This window comes from Oncorhynchus nerka, linkage group LG6 (genome assembly GCF_034236695.1).
Source record: "Oncorhynchus nerka isolate Pitt River linkage group LG6, Oner_Uvic_2.0, whole genome shotgun sequence".
Classification (NCBI taxonomy): Eukaryota; Metazoa; Chordata; class Actinopteri; order Salmoniformes; family Salmonidae; genus Oncorhynchus; species Oncorhynchus nerka.
Genome location: NC_088401.1, coordinates 1469387 through 1488478, shown reverse-complemented (window position 1 = coordinate 1488478; position 19092 = coordinate 1469387). Strand labels below are relative to the sequence as shown.

The 19092-nt window shown below is 49.1% G+C and overlaps 1 protein-coding gene across 1 annotated transcript in view; it reads right to left on the bottom strand.

Moving 5' to 3' along the window:
- Window positions 1-19092, bottom strand: part of map3k22 (mitogen-activated protein kinase kinase kinase 22) — a 164845-nt gene that overhangs the window by 54968 nt on the left and 90785 nt on the right. Inside the window, 4 exon segments of the mRNA XM_065019206.1 lie at window positions 3615-3746; window positions 3853-4001; window positions 10320-10487; window positions 15340-15411. Coding sequence (XP_064875278.1) covers window positions 3615-3746; window positions 3853-4001; window positions 10320-10487; window positions 15340-15411 — 521 coding nt within the window.

Genomic DNA, 19092 nt, shown 5'->3' with positions numbered 1-19092 from the left:
TGTCCCCTACACACCCCAGCTGCCTCCTACACACCCCAGCTGCCTCCTACTGCACCCCAGCTGCCTCCTACTGCACCCCAGCTGCCTCCTACTGCACCCCAGCTGCCCCCAGCTGCCCCCTAGCTGCCTCCTACAAACCCCAGCTGCCCCTACTGCACCCCAGCTGCCCCTACTGCACCCCAGCTGCCCCTACTGCCCCCTACTGCACCCCAGCTGCCTCTTACACACCCCAGCTGCCTCCTACTGCACCCCAGCTGCCCCCTACTGCACCCCAGCTGCCTCTTACACACCCCAGCTGCCTCCTACTGCACCCCAGCTGCCCCCTACTGCACCCCAGCTGCCTCCTACTGCACCCCAGCTGCCTCCTACTGCACCCCAGCTGCCTCCTACTGCACCCCAGCTGCCTCCTACTGCACCCCAGCTGCCTCCTACTGCACCCCCAGCTGCCTCTTACGCACCCCAGCTGCCTCTTACGCACCCCAGCTGCCTCTTACGCACCCCAGCTGCCTCTTACGCACCCCAGCTGCCTCCTACTGCACCCCAGCTGCCTCCTACACACCCCAGCTGCCTCCTACTGCACCCCAGCTGCCTCCTACTGCACCCCAGCTGCCTCCTACTGCACCCCAGCTGCCCCCTACTGCACCCCAGCTGCCCCCTACACACCCCAGCTGCCTCCTACAGCTGCCTCCTACTACACCCCAGCTGCCTCCTACTACACCCCAGCTGCCTCCTACTACACCCCAGCTGCCTCCTACTGCACCCCAGCTGCCCCCTACGCACCCCAGCTGCCTCCTACTGCACCCCAGCTGCCTCCTACTGCACCCCAGCTGCCTCCTACTGCACCCCAGCTGCCTCCTACTGCACCCCAGCTGCCCCCTACTTACTGCACCCCAGCTGCCCCCTACTTACTGCACCCCAGCTGGTCCCTACTGCACCCCAGCTGGTCCCTACTGCACCCCAGCTGTCCCCTACTGCACCCCAGCTGCCCCCTACTGCACCCCAGCTGCCTCCTACTGTACCCCAGCTGTCCCCTACTGCACCCCAGCTGTCCCCTACTGCACCCCAGCTGTCCCCTACTGTACCCCAGCTGCCCCTACTGCACCCCAGCTGCCCCTACTGCACCCCAGCTGCTCCCTACTGCACCCCAGCTGCCCCTACACACCCCAGCTGCCCCTACTGCACCCCAGCTGCCTCCTACTGCACCCCAGCTGCCTCCTACTGCACCCCAGCTGGCCCCTACTGCACCCCCAGCTGTCCCCTACTGCACCCCAGCTGCCCCCTACTGCACCCCAGCTGCCCCCTACTGCACCCCAGCTGCCCCTACTGCACCCCAGCTGCCTCCTACTGCACCCCAGCTGCACACCCCAGCTGCCTCCTACTGCACCCCAGCTGCCTCCTACTGCACCCCAGCTGCCCCCTACTGCACCCCAGCTGCCCCCTACTGCACCCCAGCTGCCTCCTACTGCACCCCAGCTGCCTCCTACTGCACCCCAGCTGCCTCCTACACACCCCAGCTGCCTCCTACACACCCCAGCTGCCTCCTACACACCCCAGCTGCCTCCTACTGCACCCCAGCTGCCTCCTACTGCACCCCAGCTGCCTCCTACTGCACCCCAGCTGCCTCCTACTGCACCCCAGCTTGCTCCTACTGCACCCCAGCTGCCTCCTACTGCACCCCAGCTGCCTCCTACTGCACCCCAGCTGCCCCCTACTGCCTCCTACACCCCAGCTGCCCCCTACTGCACCCCAGCTGCCTCCTACTGCACCCCAGCTGCCCCCTACTGCACCCCAGCTGCCTCTTACACACCCCAGCTTGCTCCTACTGCACCCCAGCTGCCTCCTACTGCACCCCAGCTGCCTCCTACTGCACCCCAGCTGCCCCCTAGCTGCCTCCTACACACCCCAGCTGCCCCCTACTGCCTCCTACTGCACCCCAGCTGCCCCCTACTGCACCCCAGCTGCCCCCTACTGCATCCCAGCTGCCCCTACTGCACCCCAGCTGCCCCTACTGCACCCCAGCTGCCTCCTACTGCACCCCAGCTGCTCCCTACTGCACCCCAGCTGCCTCCTACACACCCCAGCTGCCTCCTACTGCACCCCAGCTGCCTCCTACTGCACCCCAGCTGCCTCCTACTGCACCCCAGCTGCCTCTTACGCACTCCAGCTGCCTCTTACGCACCCCAGCTGCCTCCTACTGCACCCCAGCTGCCTCCTACACACCCCAGCTGCCCCCTACACACCCCAGCTGCCTCCTACACACCCCAGCTGCCTCCTACACCCCAGCTGCCTCCTACACACCCCAGCTGCCTCCTACACACCCCAGCTGCCCCCTACTGCACCCCAGCTGCCTCCTACACACCCCAGCTGCCTCCTACTGCAGCTGCCCCCTACTGCACCCCAGCTGCCTCATACTACACCCCAGCTGCCTCCTATACTGCACCCCAGCTGCCTCCTACTACACCCCAGCTGCCCCTACTGCACCCCAGCTGCCCCCCCTACGCACCCCAGCTGCCTCCTACTGCACCCCAGCTGCCTCCTACGCACCCCAGCTGCCTCCTACTGTACCCCAGCTGTCCCCTACTGCACCCCAGGTGTCCCCTACTGCACCCCAGCTGTCCCCTACTGTACCCCAGCTGTCCTCTACTGCACCCCAGCTGCCCCCTACTGCACCCCAGCTGCCCCCTACTGCACCCCAGCTGCCCCTACTGCACCCCAGCTGCCCCCTACTGCACCCCAGCTGCCTCCTACTGCACCCCAGCTGCCTCCTACTGCACCCCAGCTGGCCCCTACTGCACCCCAGCTGGCCCCTATTGCCCCCTACTGCACCCCAGCTGCACCCCAGCTGCCTCCTACTGCACCCCACCTGCCCCTACTGCACCCCAGCCGCCCCTACTGCACCCCAGCCGTCCCCTACTGCACCCCAGCCCCCTACTGCCCCTACTGCACCCCAGCTGCCTCCCCCCCAGCTGCCTCCTACTGCACCCCAGCTGCCTCCTACTGCACCCCAGCTGCCTCCTACTGCACCCCAGCTGCCTCCTACTGCACCCCAGCTGCCTCCTACTGCACCCCAGCTGGCCCTACTGCACCCCAGCTGCCCCCTACTGCACCCCAGCTGCCCCCTACACACCCCAGCTGCCCCCTACACACCCCAGCTGCCTCCTACACACCCCAGCTGCCTCCTACACACCCCAGCTGCACCCCAGCTGCCTCCTACTGCACCCCAGCTGCCTCCTACTGCACCCCAGCTGCCTCCTACTGCACCCCAGCTGCCCCCTAGCTGCCTCCTACTGCACCCAGCTGCCTCCTACTGCACCCCAGCTGCCTCCTACTGCACCCCAGCTGCCTCCTACTGCACCCCAGCTGCCTCCTACTGCACCCCAGCTGCCTCCTACTGCACCCCAGCTGCCTCCTACTGCACCCCAGCTGCCTCCTACTGCACCCCAGCTGCCCCCTACTGCACCCCAGCTGGCCCCTATTGCCCCCTACTGCACCCCAGCTGCCTCCTACTGCACCCCAGCTGCCTCCTACACACCCCAGCTGCCTCCTACTGCACCCCAGCTGCCTCCTACTGCACCCCAGCTGCCTCTTACACACCCCAGCTGCCTCTTACGCACCCCAGGCATGAACTCAACAAAGATGGTGAGTTTCCTCTTCTCCAGGTCCCTGGAAGACCCATAGTACTGAACGATCCGCTCATGATGCAGGTTCTTCAACAGCTGGACCTCACACTCCAGAGCATTCACCTCCTACACGGGGGACAAAAACAGGGTGAGAAGGGGGAGGGAGAGAGGTAAATCTGTGTTCTTAGGTAGCTCTGTGTTCAGACAGGTAAATCTGATCCCTCCCACTCACCTTGCTGGTTTCCTGACAATCTGGGTCAAAGGGCACCTGTTTGGCGGCCAGCTCCCGTCCGGTGTCGGCGTCGTAACAGAGGTAAACCTCCCCAAACGCCCCACGACCCAGCAGCTTCCCCTGACGCCAGTTCACCGGCGCCTGCGGAGCTATGAGACAGAACACACCACACGTCATCAACTAGGAGAACCCACCGCGCGTCATCAACTAGGAGAACCCACCGCGCGTCATCAACTAGGAGAACCCACCACACGTCATAAACTAGGAGAACCCACCACACGTCATAAACTAGGAGAACCCACCACACGTCATAAACTAGAACCCACCACGCGTCATAAACTAGAACCCACCACACGTCATAAACTAGAACCCACCACACGTCATCAACTAGGAGAACCCACCACACGTCATCAACTAGGAGAACCCACCACACGTCATCAACTAGGAGAACCCACCACACGTCATCAACTAGGAGAACCCACCACACGTCATCAACTAGGAGAACCCACCACACGTCATCAACTAGGAGAACCCACCACACGTCATCAACTAGGAGAACCCACCACACGTCATAAACTAGGAGAACCCACCACACGTCATAAACTAGGAGAACCCACCACACGTCATAAACTAGGAGAACCCACCACACGTCATAAACTAGGAGAACCCACCACACGTCATAAACTAGGAGAACCCACCACACGTCATAAACTAGGAGAACCCACCACACGTCATAAACTAGGAGAACCCACCACACGTCATAAACTAGGAGAACCCACCACACGTCATAAACTAGAACCCACCACGCGTCATAAACTAGAACCCACCACATGTCATAAACTAGAACCCACCACACGTCATAAACTAGAACCCACCACACGTCATCAACTAGGAGAACCCACCACACGTCATCAACTAGGAGAACCCACCACACGTCATCAACTAGGAGAACCCACCACACGTCATAAACTAGGAGAACCCACCACACGTCATAAACTAGGAGAACCCACCACACGTCATAAACTAGGAGAACCCACCACACGTCATCAACTAGGAGAACCTACCACGTCACCAACACGTCTCCACATTGCTCGTCTAAATATTTCTTAATTCCATTATTTTACTTTTAGATGTGTGTATTTAACCAGGCAACAAATTGTTATTTTACAACCCTCCCCTAACCCGGACAACCCCTCCCTAACCCGGACAACCCCTCCCCTAACCCTCCCCTAACCCGGACAACCCCTCCCCTAACCCGGACAACCCCTCCCCTAACCCGGACAACCCCTCCCCTATCCCTCCCCTAACCCGGACAACCCCTCCCTAACCCGGACAACCCCCCCTAACCCTCCCTAACCCGGACAACCCCTGGCCAAACCCTCCCCTAACCCGGACAACTCCTGGCCAAACCCTCCCCAAACCCTCCCCTAACCCGGACAACTCCTGGCCAAACCCTCCCCAAACCCTCCCCTAACCCGGACAACTCCTGGCCAAACACTCCCCAAACCCACCCCTAACCCGGACAACTCCTGGCCAAACCCTCCCTAACCCGGACAACCCCTGGCCAAACCCTCCCCTAACCCGGACAACCACGGCCAACCCTCCCCAAACCCTCCCCTAACCCGGACAACCCCCGGCCAAACCCTCCCCTAACACGAACAACCCCAGGCCAAACTCTCCCCGGCCAATTGTGCGCCGCCTTATGGGACTACCGATCACGGCCGGTTGTGATACAGCCCGGGATCGAACCAGGGTCTGTAGTGACACCTCTAGTACTGAGATGCAGTGCGTTAGACCGCTGTGCCATTCGTTAATAACATCTGCTAAACATGTGCAACGAGAGCAATCAGATTTGATTTGATCGATGAATAAGAATGCAGACGTGTTTGTGCTGAAGAACACTATAAAGAGTTGAATTCATTCAGACGTCTCAAGGTATATCTGAAACTGCACTGTTCACAAGTTCACCACCTTTGCAGTGAAATGCAGTACCGTGCAGTACATAACGTCACCACTAGATGTCATCATGTGTATTGAGTAGATTCTCTAGTCAAAAGTCATGTAAAGAAACACTATGGCAGCCTTGCAATGAGAGCTTGTCATAAACAAGCACACGCTAGCTGTTCATTACATTTTGTTTATATATATATTTTTTAAGTACCCCTTTTAATCCCCATGTTTGTGAGATCCATATTGGTTATAGTCTTGTCCTATCACAGCAACCCCCGTCCGGGCTCGGGAGAGGCGAAGGTCGAGAGCTGTGAGTCCTCCGAAACACGACCCTGCCAAGCCGCACTGCTTCTTGACACACTGCTCACTTACCCCGGAATTCAGCCACACCAATGTGTCTGAGGAAACACCGTCCAACTGGCGAAGGTGTCCGTAACCCAGTACACTATAACTGAACCCAGACTGACTGTGTGTCCGTAACCCAGTACACTATAACTGAACCCAGACTGACTGTGTGTCCGTAACCCAGTACACTATAACTGAACCCAGACTGACTGTGTGTCCGTAACCCAGTACACTATAACTGAACCCAGACTGACTGCGTGTCCGTAACCCAGTACACTATAACTGAACCCAGACTGACTGCGTGTCAGTAACCCAGTACACTATAACTGAACCCAGACTGACTGTATTAGACAAACCCCAGAGATGTTCGGGGGAATGTCTCCCAAATCCAACGGCACCACAGTGCACTACTTTGACCAGAGCCCTAGGGGTGCCATTAGGGATGTACAGACTGCATCTAACCCTACTACAGCATACTGGTTAATCACTACCAGACCAGACTATTAAACTAAGAAGGGAATACCAAGAAACAGGAAGTCAAACCACATTCAGTTTATAGTTTCATGTTGCTCAGAGATTTATCGTAAGAGACAGAGTCTAGAGGGCGTCAGAGTTCACCTCAGCATCCTCAACATACTGTACTGTAATATAAATGAGTCTCCAAGTCATCTGTCAGAGAACCAACAGCCATATGTCAGAGAACCAACAGCCATATGTCAGAGAACCAACAGCCATATGTCAGAGAACCAACAGCCATATGTCAGAGAACCAACAGCCATATGTCAGAGAACCAACAGCCATCTCTCAGAGAACCAAACAGCCATCTCAGAGAACCAACAGCCATATGTCAGAGAACCAACAGCCATATGTCAGAGAACCAACAGCCATATGTCAGAGAACCAACAGCCATATGTCAGAGAACCAACAGCCATCTCTCAGAGAACCAAACAGCCATCTCAGAGAACCAACAGCCATCTCTCAGAGAACCAAAAGCCATCTGTCAGAGAACCAACAGCCATCTCAGAGAACCAACAGCCATCTGTCAGAGAACCAACAGCCATCTGTCAGAGAACCAACAGCCATCTGTCAGAGAACCAACAGCCATCTGTCAGAGAACCAACAGCCATCTGTCAGAGAACCAACAGCCATCTCAGAGAACCAACAGCCATCTCAGAGAACCAACAGCCATCTGTCAGAGAACCAACAGCCATCTGTCAGAGAACCAACAGCCATCTGTCAGAGAACCAACAGCCATCTGTCAGAGAACCAACAGCCATCTGTCAGAGAACCAACAGCCATCTGTCAGAGAACCAACAGCCATCTCTCAGAGAACCAACAGCCATCTGTCAGAGAACCAACAGCCATCTGTCAGAGAACCAACAGCCATCTCTCAGAGAACCAACAGCCATCTGTCAGAGAACCAACAGCCATCTCAGAGAACCAACAGCCATCTGTCAGAGAACCAACAGCCATCTCTATCATAGGAAACTACAGGAAGATGAGTTCACTCTTCTTTGTTATTGATGAAGAGTTAGATCGTGAGAATGTGAGTGTGTGTATGCGTGGGAAATAACTCAGCGACTGGTAAACAGACCACAGACAAACAGCTGAGCCAAGCCTGGTCTCATCCTGGGGTTGATCATTTACCAGAGTTACTGTAATCTTCAGTCATTTTGGTAACGAACAGAAAATATATGGCTTTAGTCATACTTTAAATAAAATATGTGGCTTTAGTCATACTTTAGTCATTTATACATGTTTTTATTCATATATAACATACGGAGTACAACATGTATATAACATGTTTAGTGTCCATACAGAGTTTGTAACAGACTATTTTCTACAGAGCCACATGGTCTAATGGTGGTATTGTATTTACTGTAACCAGGAGGTGGTTAGAGGACCTGGTATGTCTGAATGTAACCAGGAGGTGGTTAGAGGACCTGGTATGTCTGAATGTAACCAGGAGGTTAGAGGACCTGGTATGTCTGAATGTAACCAGGAGGAGGTTAGAGGACCTGGTATGTCTGAATGTAACCAGGAGGTGGTTAGAGGACCTGGTATGTCTGAATGTAACCAGGAGGTTAGAGGACCTGGTATGTCTGAATGTAACCAGGAGGTGGTTAGAGGACCTGGTATGTCTGAATGTAACCAGGTGGTGGTTAGAGGACCTGGTATGTCTGAATGTAACCAGGAGGTTAGAGGACCTGGTATGTCTGAATGTAACCAGGAGGTGGTTAGAGGACCTGGTATGTCTGAATATAACCAGGTGGTTAGAGGACCTGGTATGTCTGAATGTAACCAGGAGGTGGTTAGAGGACCTGGTATGTCTGAATGTAACCAGGTGGTGGTTAGAGGACCTGGTATGTCTGAATGTAACCAGGAGGTGGTTAGAGGACCTGGTATGTCTGAATGTAACCAGGAGGTGGTTAGAGGACCTGGTATGTCTGAATGTAACCAGGAGGTGGTTAGAGGACCTGGTATGTCTGAATGTAACCAGGAGGTGGTTAGAGGACCTGGTATGTCTGAATGTAACCAGGAGGTGGTTAGAGGACCTGGTATGTCTGAATGTAACCAGGAGGTGGTTAGAGGACCTGGTATGTCTGAATGTAACCAGGAGGTGGTTAGAGGACCTGGTATGTCTGAATGTAACCAGGAGGTGGTTAGAGGACCTGGTATGTCTGAATGTAACCAGGAGGTGGTTAGAGGACCTGGTATGTCTGAATGTAACCAGGAGGTGGTTAGAGGACCTGGTATGTCTGAATGTAACCAGGAGGTGGTTAGAGGACCTGGTATGTCTGAATGTAACCAGGTGGTGGTTAGAGGACCTGGTATGTCTGAATGTAACCAGGAGGTGGTTAGAGGACCTGGTATGTCTGAATGTAACCAGGAGGTTAGAGGACCTGGTATGTCTGAATGTAACCAGGAGGTGGTTAGAGGACCTGGTATGTCTGAATGTAACCAGGAGGTGGTTAGAGGACCTGGTATGTCTGAATGTAACCAGGTGGTGGTTAGAGGACCTGGTATGTCTGAATGTAACCAGGTGGTGGTTAGAGGACCTGGTATGTCTGAATGTAACCAGGTGGTGGTTAGAGGACCTGGTATGTCTGAATGTAACCAGGTGGTGGTTAGAGGACCTGGTATGTCTGAATGTAACCAGGTGGTGGTTAGAGGACCTGGTATGTCAATGTAACCAGGTGGTGGTTAGAGGACCTGGTATGTCTGAATGTAACCAGGTGGTTAGAGGACCTGGTATGTCTGAATGTAACCAGGTGGTGGTTAGAGGACCTGGTATGTATGAATGTAACCAGGTGGTGGTTAGAGGACCTGGTATGTCTGAATGTAACCAGGTGGTGGTTAGAGGACCTGGTATGTCAATGTAACCAGGTGGTGGTTAGAGGACCTGGTATGTCTGAATGTAACCAGGTGGTGGTTAGAGGACCTGGTATGTCAATGTAACCAGGTGGTGGTTAGAGGACCTGGTATGTCTGAATGTAACCAGGAGGTGGTTAGAGGACCTGGTATGTCTGAATGTAACCAGGAGGTGGTTAGAGGACCTGGTATGTCTGAATGTAACCAGGAGGTGGTTAGAGGACCTGGTATGTCAATGTAACCAGGTGGTGGTTAGAGGACCTGGTATGTCTGAATGTAACCAGGAGGTGGTTAGAGGACCTGGTATGTCTGAATGTAACCAGGAGGTGGTTAGAGGACCTGGTATGTCAATGTAACCAGGTGGTGGTTAGAGGACCTGGTATGTCTGAATGTAACCAGGAGGTGGTTAGAGGACCTGGTATGTCTGAATGTAACCAGGAGGTTAGAGGACCTGGTATGTCTGAATGTAACCAGGAGGTTAGAGGACCTGGTATGTCTGAATGTAACCAGGAGGTTAGAGGACCTGGTATGTCTGAATGTAACCAGGAGGTTAGAGGACCTGGTATGTCTGAATGTAACCAGGAGGTTAGAGGACCTGGTATGTCTGAACGTAACCAGGAGGTGGTTAGAGGACCTGGTATGTCTGAACGTAACCAGGAGGAGGTTAGAGGACCTGGTATGTCTGAATGTAACCAGGAGGTGGTTAGAGGACCTGGTATGTCTGAATGTAACCAGGAGGTGGTTAGAGGACCTGGTATGTCTGAATGTAACCAGGGGGTCTATATTGGGGTGTAACTCACATCTGGGTACTTCCCTGCGGGGGCAGCTCTTCTCTGGGACTCGGCCCAGCGTACGGAGGTCGCTGTACTGTAGAGTGCCGTCTCCGTTGTAACTCCGGGTCTGACTGGATGGAACCAGCTGAAACAGGTTCTCCTGAGGCATGAAGCTCCGAGGGAACGTCCTCCGACCTGGACACACACACGTTCATTTTTATGCATAACACGCAAACACACACAGTTCTAAGTACGTCAATGGATGTAAATGCAAGCACACTACCAACTATCTCCCTCTGATGATGAAAGAGATGTTGGAACTGATGGATATTTGGAGGCTTAAAAACCTTGGAGGCGGCTTAATTAGAGATGGGAGAGGCTTGCAGTGCGTCACAAATAGAACTGACTTCTATTTTAGTCTTTAGCAACACAGACGCTCGTTGGCGCGCGCAATAATTGAATAATGTAGATATCTAAATTTATTTTGCAACGCCCACAACGCGAGCAGTGTAGTCAGCCTGTTAGGGGAAGTGAGGCCTATCTGAGATGTCTACTGCAGCCCGCATCCTCCACGTACAACACCTATTCTGACAGTCACATTCTGTTAAAGGTTTCAGTTCGCTGCAGCTAGCGACTGGAACGAGCTGCAGCAAACACTCAAACTGGACAGTTTTATCTCAATCTCTTCATTCAAAGACTCAATTGGCAAATGTAGAAATAATGTGACTAAACGTAATAAAATGAGGAAGAAACTATACTATGAAACAAACTTACCACATCTTCAATCTAAACCAACTAGAGAGTGTGTGCCCTCAGGCCTGGAGGGAAGCTAAAGTCATTATGCTACCTAAGAATAGTAAAGCCCCTTGTACTGGCTCAAATACCTGACCAATCAGCCTGTTACCAACCCTTAAACTTTTTGGGAAAATTATGTTTGACCAGATACAATGCTATTTTACTGTAAACAAATTGACAACAGAATGTCAGCACACTTATAGGGAAGGACATTCAACAAGCAGACTACTTACACAAATGACTGATGATTGGCTGAGAGAAATTGATGATAAAATGATTGTGGGGGCTGTTAGACATTAATCCTAGTCTGCTGCTGGACAAACATTACCGTTCAACAGTTTGGGGTCACTACACATTTTTAATGTCCATTAAAATACATCAAATTGATCAGAAATACAGTGTAGATATTGTTCATGTTGTAAATGACTAGTGATAGCTGGAAACGTCCCTGATTCATTCTCTAGTTCTCTCAGGTTACATATTTATTCATGGCTCTACCCTGATTCATTCTCAGGTTACATTTTTATTCATGGCTCTACCCTGATTCATTCTCTAGTTCTCTCAGCTTACATATTTATTCATGGCTCTACCCTGATTCATTCTCTAGTTCTCTCAGGTTACATATTTCTTCATGGCTCTACCCTGATTCATTCTCAGGTTACATATTTATTCATGGCTCTACCCTGATTCATTCTCAGGTTACATATTTATTCATGGCTCTACCCTGATTCATTCTCAGGTTACATATTTATTCATTACATATTTATTCATGGCTCTACCCTGATTCATTCTCTAGTTCTCTTTATTCAGGTTACCTGATATTTATTCATGGCTCTACCCTGATTAATTCTCTAGTTCTCTCAGGTTACATATTTATTCATGGCTCTACCCTTTCATTCTCAGGTTATTTTATTCACCTGATTCATTCTCAGGTTACATATTTATTCATGGCTCTACCCTGATTCATTCTCAGGTTACATATTTATTCATGGCTCTACCCTGATTCATTCTCAGGTTACATATTTATTCATGGCTCTACCCTGATTCATTCTCAGGTTACATATTTATTCATGGCTCTACCCTGATTCTGATTCATTGGCTCATTCATTCATTACATATTTATTCATGGCTCTACCTGATTCATTCTCAGGTTACATATTTATTCATGGCTCTACCCTGATTCATTCTCAGGTTACATATTTATTCATGGCTCTACCCTGATTCATTCTCAGGTTACATATTTATTCATGGCTCTACCATTCATTCTCAGAAGAATTTATTCATGGCTCTTTTTCTAAACATATTTATTCATGGCTCTACCCTGATTCATTCTCAGGTTACAATTTATTCATGGCTCTACCTGATTCATTCTCAGGTTACATATTTATTCATGGCTCTACCCTGATTCATTCTCAGGTTACATATTTATTCATGGCTCTACCCTGATTCATTCTCAGCATATTTATTCATGGCTCTACCCTGATTCATTCTCATTACATATTTATTCATGGCTCTACCAACTCAGATTAATCATTTAATGGCAAACTAGTTTATTTAAGGCATTAAATTTGGCCATTAAACCTGCACTCTTAGGGCGGCAGGGTAGCCTAGTGGTTAGAGCGTTGGACTAGTAACCAGAAAGTTGCAAGTTCAAACCCCGAGCTGACAAGGTACAAATCTGTCGTTCTGCCCCTGAACAGGCAGTTAACCCACTGTTATTAGGCTGTCATTGAAAATAAGAATCTGTTCTTAACTGACTTGCCTAGTTAAATAAAGGTAAAATTAAAAAAAAATCTTACAATGGAGTTTTTTTTTATCTAAATCAAATGGTTTTCTAGCTATTAAGAGAATCCCATCCTGTTTAAGAGTAGGCTTTTGCCCTTTGGCAGATTAAAAGTTTACATTTTTTTAAGGTGGATTTTATTCAAGAATCACCTGTGTAAAGTATCCTCCTTTTTAAATGAAGTCAGAGATGGCTACAATTTCATCCTCCAGATCTAATATTGCAAATCATATGGCTGAAATCTAATATACTGACAGAGACACAGCAAAAGGCAGGAAAAAATGTACAATATTTGTAAACGAAATCGAAAAACGAAAATCCGTTCTATAAATTCTGTTTCCTCACGGCAGAGTCTGCACTGAGGCTGACTGTTCAATGCCTCATATATTGGGCATTCTTTTTGTAGCAAGTATCTTCTATAACAGCTTCCATTTAAACGGATGGATTGACCTGTCTGTTATTCGTCAGTTCATAGACCCGATGCCAGGTATTGGGACATCGAAGACCTGTCCCCAACTGACTAGAATATTATACAGTATCGCTGTGAAACTGATACATTTTACCATTTTGAAAAAGAAGCAGTATAACAGTTAGTTAGTCCAATCAGGGGAGGGTTGCTAGTGGAGGGAGACAGGAAGCAGTATAACTATTAGCCTGTTAGTCCAATCAGGGGAGTGGAGGAGACAGGAAGCAGTATAACTATTAGTCTGTTAGTCAATCAGGGAAGGTTGATCTAGTGGAGGCAGAATCAGGAAGGCTGAAATATAACTATTAGTCTGTTAAAATCAATCAGGAAAGTCTAAGGGAGTAATTTGAAGTAGTAAGCCTATGGATACTAGCACTAGATGTTCATCCAACCATTATTGTGCCTGTGTTAGAGGTTGAACTGAAACAGTATCTTCTATCTGGGAGTGATGGAGTCCAATCAGGGAAGCCCTGTTACTGGAGACAGAAGAGACAGAGCAGCATCGTTCAGGTTTGAAGTAGTAAGCCCTGTTAGTCTGTGTAACGTTCATTAGTCTGTTAGTCAATCAGAGGTTGAACAGAATCGTTCAGGGAGGAAGCCCTCTTACTGTTAGTCCAATCAGGAGAAGGCGACAGAGAAGCATCGTTCAGGATTAAAGCCTGTTAGTCCAATCGACAGAGCAGCATTTGTTCAGGAGAAAGCCCTCTTAGGGGTTGCCTGGAACGACAGAGCAGCATCGTTCAGGAGAAAGCCCTCAAAGGGAGACAGAGCAGCATCGTTAGGAAAGCCCTCTTACTGTGTAACGACAGAGCAGCATCGTCAGGAGAAAGCCATTACTGTAACGACAGAGCAGCATCGTTGAGGAGAAAGCCCTCTTACTGTAACGACAGAGCAGCATCGTTCAGGAGAAAGCCCCGTTACTGTGTAACGACAGAGCAGCATCGTTCAGGAGAAAGCCCTGTTACTGTGTAACGACAGAGCAGCATCGTTCAGGAGAAAGCCCTCTTACTGTGTAACGACAGAGCAGCATCGTTCAGGAGAAAGCCCTCTTACTGTGTAACGACAGAGCAGCATCGTTCAGGAGAAAGCCCTCTTACTGTGTAACGACAGAGCAGCATCGTTCAGGAGAAAGCCCTCGTACTGTAACGACAGAGCAGCATCGTTCAGGAGAAAGCCCTGTTACTGTGTAACGACAGAGCAGCATCGTTCAGGAGAAAGCCCTCTTACTGTGTAACGACAGAGCAGCATCGTTCAGGAGAAAGCCCTCTTACTGTAACGACAGAGCAGCATCGTTCAGGAGAAAGCCCTCTTACTGTGTAACGACAGAGCAGCATCGTTCAGGAGAAAGCCCTCTTACTGTAACGACAGAGCAGCATCGTTCAGGAGAAAGCCCTCTTACTGTGTAACGACAGAGCAGCATCGTTCAGGAGAAAGCCCTCGTACTGTAACGACAGAGCAGCATCGTTCAGGAGAAAGCCCTCTTACTGTAACGACAGAGCAGCATCGTTCAGGAGAAAGCCCCCTTACTGTGTAACGACAGAGCAGCATCGTCCAGGAGAAAGCCCTCTTACTGTGTAACGACAGAGCAGCATCGTACAGGAGAAAGCCCTCTTACTGTAACGACAGAGCAGCATCGTTCAGGAGAAAGCCCTCTTACTGTGTAACGACAGAGCAGCATCGTTCAGGAGAAAGCCCTCTTACTGTGTAACGACAGAGCAGCATCGTTCAGGAGAAAGCCCTCGTACTGTAACGACAGAGCAGCATCGTTCAGGAGAAAGCCCTCGTACTGTAACGACAGAGCAGCATCGTTCAGGAGAAAGCCCTCGTACTGTAACGACAGAGCAGCATCGTTCAGGAGAAAGCCCTCTTACTGTGTAACGACAGAGCAGCATCGTTCAGGAGAAAGCCCTCTTACTGTGTAACGACAGAGCAGCATCGTTCAGGAGAAAGCCCTCTTACTGTGTAACGACAGAGCAGCATCGTTCAGGAGAAAGCCCTCTTACCATCGCTGTAGTCTTTGCTGCCATTGGACAAGTGGAATTGACGAGGGAAAGTTCCTCCTTTACTGTGGCGCCCTGCAGGGGGAGACAGAGAGTCGGTCAGCTGGTCAGCCAGACAGTCATGTCCTATTAATGATTAGTTGAAGGCAGGAGGAAGAACGTATTGCTGAAATAATGTTATGAAGCCTAACATCCCCACATCCTGGAGAGCTGAGACGACAAAATCAAATCAAGTTTTATTAGTCACATGTGCCCGAATACAACAGGTGTAGTAGACCTTACAGTGAAATGCTGAATACAACAGGTGTAGTAGACCTTACAGTGAAATGCTGAATACAACAGGTGTAGTAGACCTCACAGTGAAATGCTGAATACAACAGGTGTAGTAGACCTTACAGTGAAATGCTGAATACAACAGGTGTAGTAGACCTTACAGTGAAATGCTGAATACAACAGGTGTAGTAGACCTCACAGTGAAATGCTGAATACAACAGGTGTAGTATACCTTACAGTGAAATGCTGAATACAACAGGTGTAGTAGACCTCACAGTGAAATGCTGAATACAACAGGTGTAGTAGACCTCACAGTGAAATGCTGAATACAACAGGTGTAGTAGACCTCACAGTGAAATGCTGAATACAACAGGTGTAGTAGACCTTACAGTGAAATGCTGAATACAACAGGTGTAGTAGACCTCACAGTGAAATGCTGAATACAACAGGTGTAGTAGACCTTACAGTGAAATGCTGAATAAAACAGGTGTAGTAGACCTCACAGTGAAATGCTGAATACAACAGGTGTAGTAGACCTCACAGTGAAATGCTGAATACAACAGGTGTAGTAGACCTTACAGTGAAATGCTGAATACAACAGGTGTAGTATACCTCACAGTGAAATGCTGAATACAACAGGTGTAGTAGACCTTACAGTGAAATGCTGAATACAACAGGTGTAGGTAGACCTTACAGTGAAATGCTTAATAAAACAGGTGTAGTAGACCTTACAGTGAAATGCTGAATACAACAGGTGTAGTAGACCTTACAGTGAAATGCTGAATACAACAGGTGTAGTGGACCTCACAGTGAAATGCTGAATACAACGGGTGTAGTTAGACCTCACAGTGAAATGCTGACTACAACAGGTGTAGTAGACCTTACAACAGGTGTAGTAGACCTTACAGTGAAATGCTGACTACAACAGGTGTAGTAGACCTTACAACAGGTGTAGTAGACCTTACAGTGAAATGCTGAATACAACAGGTGTAGTAGACCTCACAGTGAAATGATGAATACAACAGGTGTAGTAGACCTTACAGTGAAATGATGAATACAACAGGTGTAGTAGACCTTACAGTGAAATGATGAATACAACAGGTGTAGTAGACCTTACAGTGAAATGCTGAATACAACAGGTGTAGTAGACCTCACAGTGAAATGCTGAATACAACAGGTGTAGTATACCTTACAGTGAAATGCTGAATACAACAGGTGTAGTAGACCTCACAGTGAAATGCTGAATACAACAGGTGTAGTAGACCTCACAGTGAAATGCTGAATACAACAGGTGTAGTAGACCTCACAGTGAAATGCTGAATACAACAGGTGTAGTAGACCTTACAGTGAAATGCTGAATACAACAGGTGTAGTAGACCTCACAGTGAAATGCTGAATACAACAGGTGTAGTAGACCTTACAGTGAAATGCTGAATAAAACAGGTGTAGTAGACCTCACAGTGAAATGCTGAATACAACAGGTGTAGTAGACCTCACAGTGAAATGCTGAATACAACAGGTGTAGTAGACCTTACAGTGAAATGCTGAATACAACAGGTGTAGTATACCTCACAGTGAAATGCTGAATACAACAGGTGTAGTAGACCTTACAGTGAAATGCTGAATACAACAGGTGTAGGTAGACCTTACAGTGAAATGCTTAATAAAACAGGTGTAGTAGACCTTACAGTGAAATGCTGAATACAACAGGTGTAGTAGACCTTACAGTGAAATGCTGAATACAACAGGTGTAGTGGACCTCACAGTGAAATGCTGAATACAACGGGTGTAGTTAGACCTCACAGTGAAATGCTGACTACAACAGGTGTAGTAGACCTTACAACAGGTGTAGTAGACCTTACAGTGAAATGCTGAATACAACAGGTGTAGTAGACCTCACAGTGAAATGCTGAATACAACAGGTGTAGTAGACCTCACAGTGAAATGCTGAATACAACAGGTGTAGTAGACCTCACAGTGAAATGCTGAATACAACAGGTGTAGTAGACCTTACAGTGAAATGCTGAATACAACAGGTGTAGTAGACCTCACAGTGAAATGCTGAATACAACAGGTGTAGTAGACCTCACAGTGAAATGCTGAATACAACAGGTGTAGTAGACCTTACAGTGAAATGCTGAATACAACAGGTGTAGTATACCTCACAGTGAAATGCTGAATACAACAGGTGTAGTAGACCTTACAGTGAAATGCTGAATACAACAGGTGTAGGTAGACCTTACAGTGAAATGCTTAATACAACAGGTGTAGTAGACCTTACAGTGAAATGCTGAATACAACAGGTGTAGTAGACCTTACAGTGAAATGCTGAATACAACAGGTGTAGTAGACCTTACAGTGAAATGCTGAATACAACAGGTGTAGTAGACCTCACAGTGAAATGCTGAATACAACGGGTGTAGGTAGACCTTACAGTGAAATGCTGACTACAACAGGTGTAGTAGACCTTACAACAGGTGTAGTAGACCTTACAGTGAAATGCTGAATACAACAGGTGTAGTAGACCTTACAGTGAAATGCTGAATACAACAGGTGTAGTAGACCTCACAGTGAAATGATGAATACAACAGGTGTAGTAGACCTCACAGTGAAATGCTGAATACAACAGGTGTAGTAGACCTTACAGTGAAATGCTGAATACAACAGGTGTAGTAGACCTCACAGTGAAATGCTGAATACAACAGGTGTAGTAGACCTTACAGTGAAATGCTGAATACAACAGGTGTAGTAAACCTTACAGTGAAATGCTGAATACAACAGGTGTAGTAGACCTCACAGTGAAATGCTGAATACAACAGGTGTAGTAGACCTTACAGTGAAATGCTGAATACAACAGGTGTAGTTAGACCTCACAGTGAAATGCTGAATACAACGGGTGTAGGTAGACCTTACAGTGAAATGCTGACTACAACAGGTGTAGTAGACCTTACAACAGGTGTAGTAGACCTTACAGTGAAATGCTGAATACAACAGGTGTAGTAGACCTTACAGTGAAATGCTGAATACAACAGGTGTAGTAGACCTCACAGTGAAATGATGAATACAACAGGTGTAGTAGACCTCACAGTGAAATGCTGAATACAACAGGTGTAGTAGACCTTACAGTGAAATGCTGAATACAAAAGGTGTAGTAGACCTCACAGTGAAATGCTGAATACAACAGGTGTAGTAGACCTTACAGTGAAATGCTGAATACAACAGGTGTAGTAAACCTTACAGTGAAATGCTGAATACAACAGGTGTAGTAGACCTCACAGTGAAATGCTGAATACAACAGGTGTAGTAGACCTTACAGTGAAATGCTGAATACAACAGGTGTAGTTAGACCTCACAGTGAAATGCTGAATACAACAGGTGTAGTAGACCTCACAGTGAAATGCTGAATACAACAGGTGTAGTATACCTCACAGTGAAATGCTGAATACAACAGGTGTAGTAGACCTCACAGTGAAATGCTGAATA